The 14,521-nt window shown below is 37.9% G+C and overlaps 1 protein-coding gene across 3 annotated transcripts in view; it reads right to left on the reverse strand.

Annotated features, from left to right (window-relative positions):
• CUBN (cubilin) overlaps window positions 1-14,521 on the reverse strand; it is a 280,926-nt gene that overhangs the window by 234,722 nt on the left and 31,683 nt on the right. For 2 of the 3 annotated variants that reach the window (XM_060006307.1, XM_060006306.1), the window contains exons 10-16: window positions 13,206-13,337; window positions 11,935-12,030; window positions 10,044-10,162; window positions 9,424-9,610; window positions 8,185-8,297; window positions 5,426-5,660; window positions 1,230-1,411 (exon numbers count right to left, since the gene is read on the reverse strand). In XM_060006307.1, the coding sequence (XP_059862290.1) occupies window positions 1,230-1,411; window positions 5,426-5,660; window positions 8,185-8,297; window positions 9,424-9,610; window positions 10,044-10,162; window positions 11,935-12,030; window positions 13,206-13,337 (1,064 nt within the window). Of the gene's footprint in view, window positions 1-1,229; window positions 1,412-5,425; window positions 5,661-8,184; window positions 8,298-9,423; window positions 9,611-10,043; window positions 10,163-11,904; window positions 12,031-13,205; window positions 13,338-14,521 lie in introns of all 3 variants that reach the window. The other variant, XM_060006305.1, reaches the window with a different exon arrangement.

Consider the following 14,521-nt stretch of genomic DNA (forward strand, 5'->3'; position numbering starts at 1 on the left):
ACCAATGAACTAATAATATTTTAATATGGCCAATCTGTCCACTCAAGTTAATGGTTCTATTGGAAGCAAAGTTATAGGGCAGCATGACTTTATTCCTGTAATTTAACTAGCTCCTTGAAATATTCTTGAGAGATGAGAGGCATTTCAGTATTATTGGAATGATTGGTTCTTTCCATTATACATATCCAGGAATTAATATGTAGGAATGAAAAAAATGCCTCTAATTTTAATTTGATAGAATATACTGAAATTAATTTCAAGAAAATTCACTTTAATGTGAGCATTTAAAGGATTATCTTCCTGATATTTTCCAGAGAGGAAGATTTTCCAGTCATTCCCAAAGGTTTCAAATCCATTACACGTGTTAAATTACTAACGACTTTAACTTGTGAAGATTTCTGTTTGACAGCAATACCCTTCCATCCTTTATGAATAATTCCATAGCACTCCATTCTCCTCTAATAGACTTGGGAGCGCATATTGTCTTTTATCACTACTGCAAGGGGTAGTGAGATTTATGATGATAAACAAGACAGGAACAACATACGAACTCCATCTTCCCAATGATATTTTCAGTCTGCAAATGGAGAGCAGCATCTTTGATAGACCTACATGCTTATGGCATTTGAATATAACAGTCTTTTTTCCTCCTCCACATTTTAATCTTTTACTAATGATAAACTGGGGGGGCAGAGGGTGACGCCTCTCTTTCCAGTGACGAGTATCAATACATCCCGTGAGCCACACCCTTTAGCAATCCATTTCAACACAATTGCTATTAAGTTGTCTTTCTTCATGGAACACTACAGGCAACTTGTGAAACACCTTGTCAGTTTACAACAGACAACTGAAGATCTGAGTCTGCTTTGGAGAAGACAGCCATTCCTGGGTGCTGATTTCGTAAATTCTGCTGTTCCCATGGTAGGAGACTGGGCTTCCAGGAAATGACAGGGGAAGGCAGGGCAGTCTGCTTCCCAGATTTAAATGGAACCCACAAGAAGCAACAAGCTGGAACAGTTAAGAATAGGGAGTTAGCGGATATCCCCGGCAGTCCAGTGGTTAGAGCTCCGCGCTTTCACTGCTGAGGGAATAGGGAGTTGGCATCCTGTCTCTTGAAGAATACATCTAACTACTGCTAATAAACTGTGGTCATCCAAGGGCAGCACCAATCATAGTTCCTGGAGTTCTAATCACATCATGATAAATTTTATCTAAATACAATTGTTTACCTCCAGATAATCTTTGCTGCAATCATCACGGTGCTCCAGGCTCAAGGTCCCAAAGGTAAATGTTATCAGGAGACCAGGACTAGTTATCACTTTCCAGACACAATCTCTTCCTGGGGGATACTTCCCAGGATATCCCGGAGACTTAATAGAACCATAAGTTCCAGTCAGTATACCTCCACACTCTGAAATAAGAGGAAAAAATAACTTTACATGGGCATACAAGTTATAATTCACATAGAATTATCACAGCCTTTACTGTAAGAAGAAAAGCTGTGTTTAAATAACTATGTGCAGTTTTGGACACGCACATAAGTTAAGCAAGACTTTCTACTTTCCAGTTTGATAAAGTTATAAATCCAGGAGTACCGACTGATAAATAAATGAATCACCCATGCGTGGGGCTCCGTGCTTATTAGCCATCTCATGGTGACATGGCTCAACAGGCAGTGTTGAACTGTCTGAAAGATGAATAATGGATGACAGATTTATTTTTTCGCTTTGAAGGAGATTAATTTCTGTACATTAACTCTTTTTTTTTTATATTGAGGTATAGCTGATTTACAATGTTGTGTTAGTTTCAGGTAGACAGCAAAGTGATTCAGAATATATGAATATATATTCTCTTTCAGATTCCTTTCCATTGTAAGTTATTACAAGATACTGCGTATAGTTCCCTGTGCTCTACAGTAAATCCTTGTTTATCGGTTTTATGTTCAGTGGTGTGTACCTGTTAATCGGAAACTCCTAATTTATCCCTCCCCTACCCCGTTGTACATTAACTCTTAAGAAGTTCTGGAACTTCTATCAGCCACTATGCCTTTCAACAAACCAGATAATTTTATACATTAGAAGAGTTAAGTGTGACGTAATGTTCATTTGAGAAGGTTTCTTAACACTGTGATATAGTTATACCGTTCATTTTATAAATGAAGAAATTCAAATGTCTATGGGTGGTTGAGCCACTTTCCCAGGAATGGGGTGAGGGGAGGATAGGGCCAGGCTTTCTGACACCCACTGCACCACCACCCGCCAGCCCCCTGAAGTTGCATATCATCTGGGGCGGCTACTGTATGCTACTGTAAAATAGGAAAACAGAAATCTAGATATAAGAGACTGCAGTAAATATACATTAGAAAAAAAATAAAATGAAGTGACATTTTAGATGTGCAGGTTATGATATTTACATAGCTATGCAGGTTATTTAAAAGAAGTGTTGCTACCAAGGCGAAAAGTAAAACAAATTTAGCTACATGAGTCTCACTATTCCTAATGAGAAAACATCTCAGCTGCTCAGAGGAAGAAAAGGGTTTTAAAACTTAGTACTTAAAAAAATTATCATATGGGTCAAAAAATTAAAATACCACAAGCAAAGTAAAGTGTTAACGGCAAACTGGGAAAAATGTAGTATATAATACAAAGAGTTAATATCTCTAAAATACGAAGAGCTTCTAAAAAGAAGAGATATAAACAAAGAGTTCACTGCAAAGTGAAAAGTACCTCCTGATGTAATTATTTTTGCAAAAACAAAACAAAACAAAACTGAATATGATCAAACTCTGTGTGCATTTCTCAAATTGCAGTGCAGGGCAGCAGGGCCCAAACAAGAGTAGCAATACTCTTGCTGGGTGAAAGAAACAGAACTCAGAATTTGGGGCTACTAAAGTGGCTGGGATTTTGGAGCAGGGTATTATAGAGAAATCAGCTGCATGAAAATAGCACCAAAAAAAATTTACACAAGTGTCCTTGGGTCCTTAGCTGAATGCTAAGCTGTGCACACACAGGGGAAGACTGCAGACTAACAGAAGCTAGGAGACAAAGCCAAAACCTTTGTGTGTAATTTGAGTCCCAGGAGAGGAGGGAGGAAGAAATGACAGAAGCAGAGAAGAAAACCACATGATCATCTCAAAAGACTTAGAAAAAGTATTTAATGTTTCAACATCCATTCATAATAAAAATTCTCGGCAAGCTAGGAATAAAAGGTGTGATGGTTTAAAAATGTTCATAAATTCTTTGGCACTTTTCCCATTGAGAGATGGGATCTACGTCTCTTCCTCTTGAATCTGGGTTGGCTTGTGACTGCTTCAACAAATTTTTTTCTTTTTGTTTTTTGGCTGCACTGCACAGCTTGCAGGATCTTAGGTCCCCGACCAGGAATTGAAACAACGCCCCCAGCAGTGAAAGCGTGGACTCTTAGCCACTGGACCGCCAGGTAATTCCCGTGACTGCTTCAACCAATTAAAAATACGGCAGAAATAACACAATATGACCGCTAAGGGTAGGTCAATAAAAGCTATGCAGCCCCTGCCTGGTTCTGTTGTAATGCTTGCTCTGAGAGAAGCCAATTGCCGTGAAAGAAGTTGCACTACTCTAAGGCCACCATAGGAGAGGGGCTCCACGTAGGCACTCAAGTCAGCAGCCTGGCTGACTTCTCACCCAGAGGCCACCTCAGCTGTTAGCCCTGTGAGTGAGTCATCTTGGGTTTCCAGCCTCACTGAGCCTTTAGATGACTACAGTCCCAGCCAATATCTCATTGTAACTGCTTAAGAGATCAAGTGATAATTGTCGTGCTGGGACCCTTCCAAATTCCTGGTCCACAAAATCAGAAACATAAGAAAATGATGAATGCTCTACAACACTAAATTTGTGGGTAATTTGTTATCCAGCAATAATAATTCAGAGTGAACTTCCTTAATGTCATAAAAGTTCTTTACAAAAACTTCCGGCTAAAACATTATATTTAAAGGTGAAATATTGAACATTTCCCCATGAGGTTGGGAACAAGACAATGATACCCACTCTATCACTTTTATTCAGCATTATATGAGATGTCCTAGCCAAGAAGATAAATTAGTCAAGGAAGAGGAATAACAGTTAACAAAGATTGGCAAGGAAGTTGGAAAACAGATAACATATGCGCAGGTAACATCACTGTGTATGTAGAGAATTCTAAAAGACTCTACCAAAGAAAATGATTAGAATTGACGAATGAATTTAGCAATGCGGCTGGATTCAAAACAAAATATTTTAAAATATTTATACATAGAATACTTCTATATATTAACAAAAAATGAAAAATAAAATTTTAGAAAAATAATATCACTGAACATAGCATAAAACATCAAATAGCTAGAGAAAATATTAATAAAAGCAGAGGAATGCTTAAGCACTGAGATCTATAAACCATTGCTAACTTAGAAGAGAACTAAGTAAATACAGACAGTCTATGTTTATGGATTGTCAGAGTCAACATTTGTAAGAGGTCATTTCTTCCCCAATTGATTATAGATTCAATACAATGCCAACAAAATCCCAGTAGATTGTTGGGGGAAGTTAACAGGTTGATTCTAAAATTTACATGGAAATGTAAAGGATCTAGCTTATTTTAAAAGAACAAAGTTAGAGGTTTTACACTACCAGATTTCAAGTGTCGGTACGAAGCCAATGTGGCACAGGATAGATAAATAAGCCAACAGAAAAGATGAGAAATTCCAGAAATAGATCCACGGATTTACTGATGGGCGAACCGGAGGTTCAGTGTGTGGTTCTCTCTATTTTTTTATATGCTTAAAAAATTCATACTAAAAAAGTTTAAAAAAGAGTACCCAAACCCAAATAACAACAGAAGGAACAAATCATCATGTGACATTAAGATAAAAAATACTAAGTGAAGGAGGAGACAATGTCCCCAACGCCCCACAGTATGTACTAGCAGGGGCTATAAAGATGCTGTTCAGTAGTTTCACAGGGGATGCTTAAAGACGCATGTTTTTTAAACTCTTTCAATTCATCTGAATTGTATTATCTCTGAACACAAAATGAAAGTCCAGTTCAGTTTAGATTTACTTGATTTTAAAATAATTATAAAAATCATATATCATTAGATCTCAAAACAGCTAACGTGGGCTTCCCTGGTGGCACAGTGCTTGAGAGTCCGCCTGCCGATGCAGGGGACGCGGGTTCGTGCCCTGGTCTGGGAAGGTCCCACATGCCGCGGAGCGGCTGGGCCTGTGAGCCATGGCCGCTGAGCCTGCGCATCTGGAGCCTGTGCTCCGCAACGGGAGAGGCCACAACAGTGAGAGGCCCGCGTACCGGAAAAAAAACAAACAAACAGTTACCGTATCCAAAAATCTAATACTGATCAAGAAAATTTAATAACCTCAAGAATTTGCTTTATTTCTCTCCATGTTTACACTTACCTGGTGGCTGTGTTTCCCATCTTACTGTAAAGCCTCTCTCATTTCTTAAATGTTCAGAATAGAAATGAAAATAGAGGGCGTTGTCACTACTGAGGAGTTCGTGATGGGGGATGGAGCCACAGAACCTTCCAAGCTGAAATGCCGCAGAGGAATCCCCATCATGAATCTGAAGAAACTCGTGTGGACAATTGTTCACTGATTCTAATTGGAAAAGAGTGAAAGTGATCCGCAGCACCTAAAAATATAAAGGTCACAGGAGACTATTTTTCATTTCTATGTTAGTTCTAAGGTGTTTCTCCTGCTAGTTGGAAGCATTTATATAGAGTCCCTTTCAAGAGCTGGATCTATAATTTCCTAAGTATTCACAAATAGATATGACAATTCTATATATTAAAATGACTTGTGTTAAAAATTGCTTAGACCTAACTTGAGCTAATGTCAAAAATATTAATGAAATAGATTTTTAACGGCTTTACTGAGGTATAACTGATATAGAAAGAACTGCACATATTTAATGTGTACAGTTTGAGAAGTCTAGACATATGTAAACACCTGTGACACCATCACCACAGTCAATGTGATAGACATAACCAACACCTTCCAGTTTCCTTCTCTCTCTCCCTCTCTCTCTCTCTCTCTCTCTCTCTCTCTCGGTGGTAAGAACACAACATGAGATCTATCCTCTTACATCTTGAAGTGCACAATGCTGTATTGTTACCTCGAGGCACTATGTTGTACAGCAGATCTCTAAAACTTATTCACTTACTGTAACTGAAACTTTATACCTGTTGAGTTGTTATTCAATGGGTTAATGAAATAGATTTCAGTAAACTGTCAACTTCATTAAACAAAGGCACTCCAAATGTATAGCTAACAGTGCTTCCAAATCAGTAAAATATAACATTTAAACATCTACCTTGAATTAAATTTAACTGACTAATAACCTGTAGCGTGTAGCATACCCACAGTTCATCAGTGACCCCCAGAGATGCTGATTCCTCAGGGGTCTCTGAACCTCTCAACTGATGCCCAGCCTGGATGGACGACCTCGGGTGTAGACAGTAGACACGGTGTAGGCAAGTGTAAAGTGTGCTAGTCTTTGGCGGTTGGATGTCATTGAGAGATGAGTAATACCAACAGCAGACATCATGGGAAAGGTACCATGAAAAGTTTTGAGTATGCAAGTAGGTGAGAATAAACATACAAATGTGTCTTCAAGTTAAAATATTAGAATGTGCAGACTTAAATATAGTAATATAATTAATGAACCATAAAAGATTTTGTGCTGACAACCTCATTTAAAACAGCCAAACTACCAAAAGGAGACTGTTGGATCTAATTTATGATATAAAACCACAACAGCATTCAGCTCATGGAAAAGGGTATCAGGATATTTTTGAAATTCTGTGCTAGGGTATTTTTAAGATTTGTTACTCAACATTACATCATTTTTGTCCTTGAAGCAATTTCAATGAAAATCAAATAAATGTTTATGAATTGAACTACCCTTATTTCAATATTATGTAAACTGTATTATGTAAACTTTGATGGGGATAAGAAGATATAAAAATCACAATAATCAAGAAAAACAGCATGAAGTGTTTTACAGATTCACAATAAATGCATTAAAATTTTTTCACAAAGTGATTTTTTCTTGAAAGAAAGATGTTTTCAATGTCAGGAAACAGAATTCATGAAAACTAAATGGAAGGAAGGAAATTCACATAACATACCCACTGGGAGACTGATTTTGGAGTTTATTCTATTGTGGGGTCACCAGGCCCCAAAGAATCCTTGCTCCTCAAGGGAAAAAATATTTCTGACCTTGTACAATGACCTCTGTAACATTAGCTTGCTGGGAAAAATTAATAGGATTTCAAGGGAAAGCCTTAGCTATTCAGACATACAACTTTATTTTAACGAGTCCACGTGTTGGTTGAGAAATAAGTATTTGGAAAAGTCTGAGTAATTAATATTGGGGATAAAAGCACTAAAATCCTTGGGCTCGGATCTTAATCTGAAGAGTGTTTGCACGGCAGTTCCACCACTGGAGTCGAATGGCCTGGGTTCAAGTCCCTGCAGGCCACTTACAGACCGCGCGCCCCTGGACAGATTTCTCAGCTGCTCAAGGGTAAAATGAGGATAAGAATTCTTATCTTTCAGGGTTATGAGAGTTACACTGCGATGATTAAGTGTATGTGAAGCAATTAGCATAGCACATCGGCACAAGCAACGCCACAGAGAAAACCTGGATAAGGAAACCACCTTAATAATAATCAACATAACACTGAGTGATTGCTACCATCTCGGTAGCAACATGACTGTACAAATTACTGGCTTGCTGTCGGCCAACCCATGTAGCATCCGTAGTGGACAAAGCATGGACTTTGAAAGACAAACTTGGCTTTGAAATCCAACTAGTCCAATTACCAGCTAAGGAATGTTTTTAAAAAATTACTTATCTTCTCATAGTTTCCATTATTTCATCTATAAAATGAGGATACTAGTACTTTAATTCAAAGAATTAGTATAAAGTTTTGAGAAAGGTTTACAAAATACTCAGCCCAATGCCTGATACTTAGAAAGTCCTCAATATAAGGTATGATGATAGTTGTAGATAATTAGTATATATATAGTACAGATAATTCAACTATCATATAGTGGAATTATCATTCTGTGTATTTTATGTAATATATACACATACTACATGTCCATACATATAAATGAAGTGTACATTCGGATGGGAGACACTGTATTACCTTTCCCTCTTCGGTTCGGATAACCCAGAAGCAGTTCACGTCATGGACATAACCAACATTAGGGCTCATGTAGCTGAAGCTTCCATTCATCCCTGAGAGGGACCCTCCACAAACTGCAAAGGAAAAGAAGATGAACTGTGCTTTTCAGACGCTCTGGAAAGGCTCGCCCTGCTGCCGAAGCCTTCAGAGAACTCTGAGTAATTCTCGTTGCAGACAAAAGCCCTGCCATTCTTTCTTCTCCCCCGTCTCCCTTCAACATCCACCCAAATCCCACCTCGTGTTCAAAGCCCAGCTGATGTCTCCTCATCTCCGCCTGAATTTCCCTGCCTCTTGGGGTTTTCTCCGGCACGCATTCCCTCTGTCTCTGTGACACCTGACACACTTTAATTCTTATCTTTAGCTCCCGTCTCTCCTCGGCCGTTGTGTATCGTCTTGTCTCCTCAACTGGAAGGTAAGCTGATAATAGGTGGAGACTATTTTATTTTCTGCTTGCTTATTTCTCCACAGGCTCTACTAGAGTTGTAAACACACAGCAGTCTCAATAAATGTCCCGATTCAGAATCAGGAGGAATGAGGGAGGGGTGGAGGTTTTACAGAGGAGGCTGAATAAGAAGTACTCCTGAGGGACAGATACACTTGGATGGGAAGCAAAGAAGAATCTGGAGAGGTTTGGGGAGAGAAATTTCCCAGATAAAGGAACACAGTCGAAATGCGGTGGCATATGGAGTCAAGAGAGAAGGAAATCTGTCTGGCTCGAAAGGCGTATTTTTAGGGAACCAGTGAAAAATAAGGTTAGGTGGATAGGGTGAGGCCTGGTTATAGAGGATGATTGAAAAACAGTCCCAAACTTTATTTAACAGACAAGAGGGAGCCACTGTGTATTTGAGAGCAGGAGCGTGACATGATTACGTGTAATATTCCCGGGAAATGAAACGGCTGCTATAGAGAAAACTCTCTCTTAGAGAACTACAATACATTTAGCATATTTTGTTTTCAAAGTGGACATAATGAAAGTGGCAAATATGGATTTAATTTTTCCTTTGGTGAAAAGGTTTTTATGGCTTAAATTGAAATATATATTTACCTTGTGAATTTCATACCATTTCTGCAAGGGAAGACTTAGTTCTAAGCCTTTGAGCAACGGAACAAGAAAGCAGGTTCAAAATCTGCAGCAGGACACACTCAAGGATGATACTTCTAACCTGTGAGCATCTGTCGTACAAGAAATGCTGAGCGTACCTTGCTGGGGAATCTGACAGAGAGATCCAGTCCAGAAACGTGTGCATTCACAACTGAAAGCATTAACGCCATCAACACAGGTTCCCCCATTCAGACAGGGGTTGCTCAGACACTCATTGATGTTTTCTGTGCAGTTGACACCTGCCCAACCCGATTCACAATTACAAAGATAACCAGAGACTGTTTCCTAAGGGCAGAAGAAACATAATGTCATAGAACAAAGGGATAGACAATAAACTTGAACCAAGCCAAATGATAAAGAACAGCAGTGCTGTGTATTCTGTGTAGAAGTTGTCGAACCATAAGCATCTTCCAGTAGCCTAACTTGTACTGATTCATTTAAACGGTAATTGCAAAGTATAAGAAATCAGATGTATTGGGTCAAACTGCAGGCTTTGTTTTACCACTTTGTAAATCACTGAGAGAAAAAATGAACTCCTTGGTTTTTCCTGGGAACTAAAGTTATTACCTACCTTTTACCTGAAAGTTACTGACAGTTCTTTATCTTAAGTTTGAATCATTACCTTAAAATCTATGAATCATAGAAAACATATTTCTCAGAAGCGAAACTAAAATTACTCTCCAGTACGCAGTTTCCCCAGGAAGAGCAAAGGACTCACGTGGCACTGTCCATTTAAACAGGGGTGACTCAGGCAAATGTTACTGAGCTGCACACATCCATTTGGCCCATAACCGCTTCCAGTATATCCCGGGAGACAGGTGCAGACAGGTAAGGAACCTGTTTAGAAATACAAATGGACGCGTAAATACAGGTCCCCTCCATTCTGACCCAGTAACAAAGCTCAGGCTCTGTCCTCTAAACAAGGAGTCGTCATTTCTAGTTTTTATCTTAAGAATAAGAAAGACATGACACATTTTCAATATTTATTTGCAGGTTGACACTGGTGCTGTCAGCCTGTATGTCATGGTCCTGAGTTGTGTACCAATGGGAGGCATGCCAAGGAAAAGCGGAGTTTCTTATCATGGAGGGCTTGACAGCAGGAAAGAGCATTCCTCTGAGGACAGTGTCTGTTGCAAGCACTGTACACATACTGACTAACTTGATCCTCTCAAGAACCCTATAAATAGGTACTGTTATAATTTCCATTTACAGATGAAGACAAAGCACAGAGACATCAAGTGCCTTTCATCAGGGACACACAGCTAGAACATGGTGGAGCCACGGGAAAAGTAAAATCCAGTCTTCTAGAATTCACGCTCCTAACCACTTCAGTGGGCTGTCATTTAATAAACACTTAAAGAGTTATACACATATATACATGCATATATACACACATATATTCTTGCATATATGTGATATGACAAGTTAGCAAAAGTAAAAGTGGTATTTTGAAATAACGAGAGATATGATACGTTATTCAATAAATGGAGTTGGGGTCACCTATTTGGACAAAAATATCAAATTAGACCTCTATTTGACACTATAGATAAAAACAAATCTTAAAAAGATCAAAGATTTTAATATTAAAAATAAATGAGAGTACATGTACTTGACTATTTTTAAAGAGTTTGGTAGGGAAGACCAAATTCTCAGAGGAAAGACCCCAAAAGAAAACATTTACCTTTTTGACTACATAAAAATTTTAAACTTCTAAATAGAAAATACAACCAAAAAATTAAAATAAAAACATCCAGGAAAAGTACATGTAAAACGTAAGATAATGAGATAATATCCTCATAGTACCTAATGAAATGTTACAAATCAATAAGAAAGCAGATGAACAAAGGACATGAAAGAAAAGTTTTAAAGGGCCAGTAAATATCTAAAAAGTATTCATTATGAATTATTAGTAATCAGAAAGTTTTTTGATTTAATCAAAATTAAAATAATGAGAAGGCAATTTTTGCCTATAAAATTGACCAAAACGAAAACTAGCAATAGTACCCCTTATTGTCAAGGGTGGGGTAAATGTATATTTTCACACACTGTTAAATGAGCATATAAACTGATACATTTTCTGGGAGGAAATTTAGTAATATGTATGTATTTTTTAAATTGTAGGAGGTGAAGCTTCTTTTATGCAGCACAGCAGACCCCGTTGGTTTTCACCCTAGATCCATTTGCCCCTCCTTAGTAGTGAACTCCTTATTTTAACTGGGGGCATGGGCACCTGAAATAAAGATTACATTTCCCAGCTTCCCTTGCAGCCAGGCTCAGTGGAGCCAAAGGCCCAGAAAGGGGAGTCCTTAAAGAGAGCGGACAGGTCCTCCTTCCTCCTTTTCTCCTTCCTGCTGGAATACAGTCATGCATCTACCAGCTGGCTTAATTATCTTGGGAAATAATTGCAAAAATTAGAGCAGATAATAAAAGAGCATAGCCTATTGCATTTTTAAAATCCAAATGTACAGTTTTAGAACATGGATTAACTTTTGGTTTGAAGAGACCAAAGTAAGAATTTTGAAAATAGAAGATTTTGATTTTAAAATGTTGATTTGCTTTAGAAGGTCATATTAAAATACCCCAAACCAGAGGGAGAGATGAGTCATTACCCAGAACCAAGGAGCACGACGCGAGTGGGTGGCAGCCTCCGTTATTGACCGAGCAGAGGTCTATGAGGGCGCAGACTCTTCCATCGCCCTGGTACCCTGATCACAGCAAGAGCAGGGGCATGAAAAGCAACGTCAGGAATATGCAAGAAGAATCCCAATCTGAGAATCAAATATCACAGGAACCAGACCAACCACAGATCTTCCACCATCAAAACATAAAATGTAAATGTAATATGTCATAAATAAAATTCCATAGTTAAGAAAATGGACAGGGACTTCCCTGGTGGCGCAATGGATAAGACTCCACACTACCAATACAAGGGGCCTGGGTTCAATCCTTGGTCAGGGAACTAGATGCCACATACATGTCGCAACTAAGAGTTTGCATGCCATGACTAAGGAGCTGGCGAGCCGCAACTAAGGAGCCCACCTGCCCCAACTAAGGAGCCCACATGCCGCAACTAAGGAGGCCTGAAGCCACAACTAAGGAGCCCACGAGCCACAACTAAGACCCAGTGCAACCAAATAAATAAATAAAATAATAAATATTAAAAAAATAAAACGGACAACAAGAATTAGGAAACTGATTTCAGAAACAACATTCAGGGTTGTTTCTAATGACACAAATAAAACTAAGAAGACAAATGAAACTACTGGGAGACTTAGAAAGTGCTGACACTAAGGAAGTTGACATTTTTTAATTACAGTGACTTTGAAGATCTTGGAGCTGAATTATTCTAAAAGTCCAAAGTACTGTTATTTCATGTTAATAAAACATACAGGGTTTCAGTTTACCCCTTAGAACTCCCTGAACTTCTTGGATAGTAACTCAGTTTAGATTAGAGAATAGGAGTCATGACTTCTTTCCGGAAGAGAAGGGAAACTCACATGTATGGTATGCCTACTATTATGTCTGTTATTAAGTAAACTTTATATGGAAAACATCTCATGAGTTCATTATATTAATAAATTATTTGTGGTAACAATACGTCTGTGATCCATAGAGAAAATCTGTCAAGTTCTGCATTATCTCAAGAGGCTATTTCACAGTTTGTAAAGGCTTATTGTTTTCCACTGATATTCAAAATATGTTTTCTTTCTTTCTTATAACATAGCTGAACTAATGTGCCCTGGATCCATAAGTTAAGTAAAACTTTTTGCCCTATTCAGTTTGTCTCCTTAGACGTAAGTCATATTTACAACGGAACACAAGAGCCTGTTTTCAAATGCATGTTTTGCCTGTAAGGGTATCAGGAAATTTGGTGTAGCACCTGGTGGACAGGGACGACAGTGGTAAGAGCCAGGTGTGTTTATACACGCAACAGGTGGAGCCACAGAACAACCGCCATTGCTTATCTCACATTCATTGATATCTTCACAAATGTATCCATTTCCTTGCCAGCCTAGAAAAACAGGTTTGAAAAGTTAGCTCTTCAATAGTTAAAAACACATGAAAACCTGCTTAACTGTGTAAGGAACCACTGATTAAAATGAGATATACTCTACCTATCAGATTGGCAAAACTTGTTTTAAATACTTACGATCAAATTCCGGCAAAGAGGTGGGCACATGGGGTAGTCTTATATGCTGTTAGTCCGAAGTTAAATTAATAAAACCTATCGGGAAAGAGATCTAGGAGTATTCATTTAAAATTTTAAAATACATACCTTTTGACTAACAATTCCACTTCTTAAAACTTATTCTGCAATGATAAAACTATCAGTACATAAAGATGTAGGTAAGCTGGTATCTACTGCAGCATTGTTTAATGGGAAAAAAAACTCTCAATGGTCTATAGGAGCATAGCTGAAAATATTATGACTCATCTATACCACTGGATGCTAAAAGCTATTTTAATAACATGTGCACACACATTGAAAGAATTTTCCCTTATGTATTTTAATTGAAAATACCAAATTTTAGAAATATATGCAGAGCTGTGATCCCAGTTTGGGGAAAGAATTGTTTTTAAACCTGCATATAGGTCTGTGTGTTTGTATGAGTGAAGGAAAAGGCAGAAGAGGAGAGAACCAGTTGCTAAGAGTGGTCTCATCAGGAGAAGGGGCTTGAAGAAGGAAGGGATTATCATGTTACTTGAGACACAGCTGTTTTATTCAACTGTTGAGTTTTATTACTCAATTGAAATGATTTAAAATTATAAGAATTTTTAAAACATTTTAAATCCTTTAAAATATTTATTTTCTTTGATCTAAGTAGGGACCCCTTCTAAAAATCTACCTAAGAAAATTATCGTATTTGTGGGTGAATAATTGAATGCATAGAAAAAAGCTGGAAGGAAATACGTTCAAACATTAGTGTGGTTCTGAGTGATGACTATATTTTTTTTCTGTTGTTTTTTTCATAATTTTATAGTTTCTTTATATTTTTTAAGAGCATATATTGCTTTGATATTCAGGGAAAACTAAGGTGACTGACAGGAAAACAAAAAGTTTGTGTTTCTCTTTTTCCTCTCCAACAATGAAAAGAAAAATGTAAGAACACCTTTGCCCAGGTTATACTTTAAATGATTTACTTTTCTGATTTCTAGTTTTTAAAGACTGTCATTGGCAAATTACCTTCAAGAACA

Source organism: Delphinus delphis, chromosome 2, assembly GCF_949987515.2.
Source record: "Delphinus delphis chromosome 2, mDelDel1.2, whole genome shotgun sequence".
Classification (NCBI taxonomy): domain Eukaryota; kingdom Metazoa; phylum Chordata; class Mammalia; order Artiodactyla; family Delphinidae; genus Delphinus; species Delphinus delphis.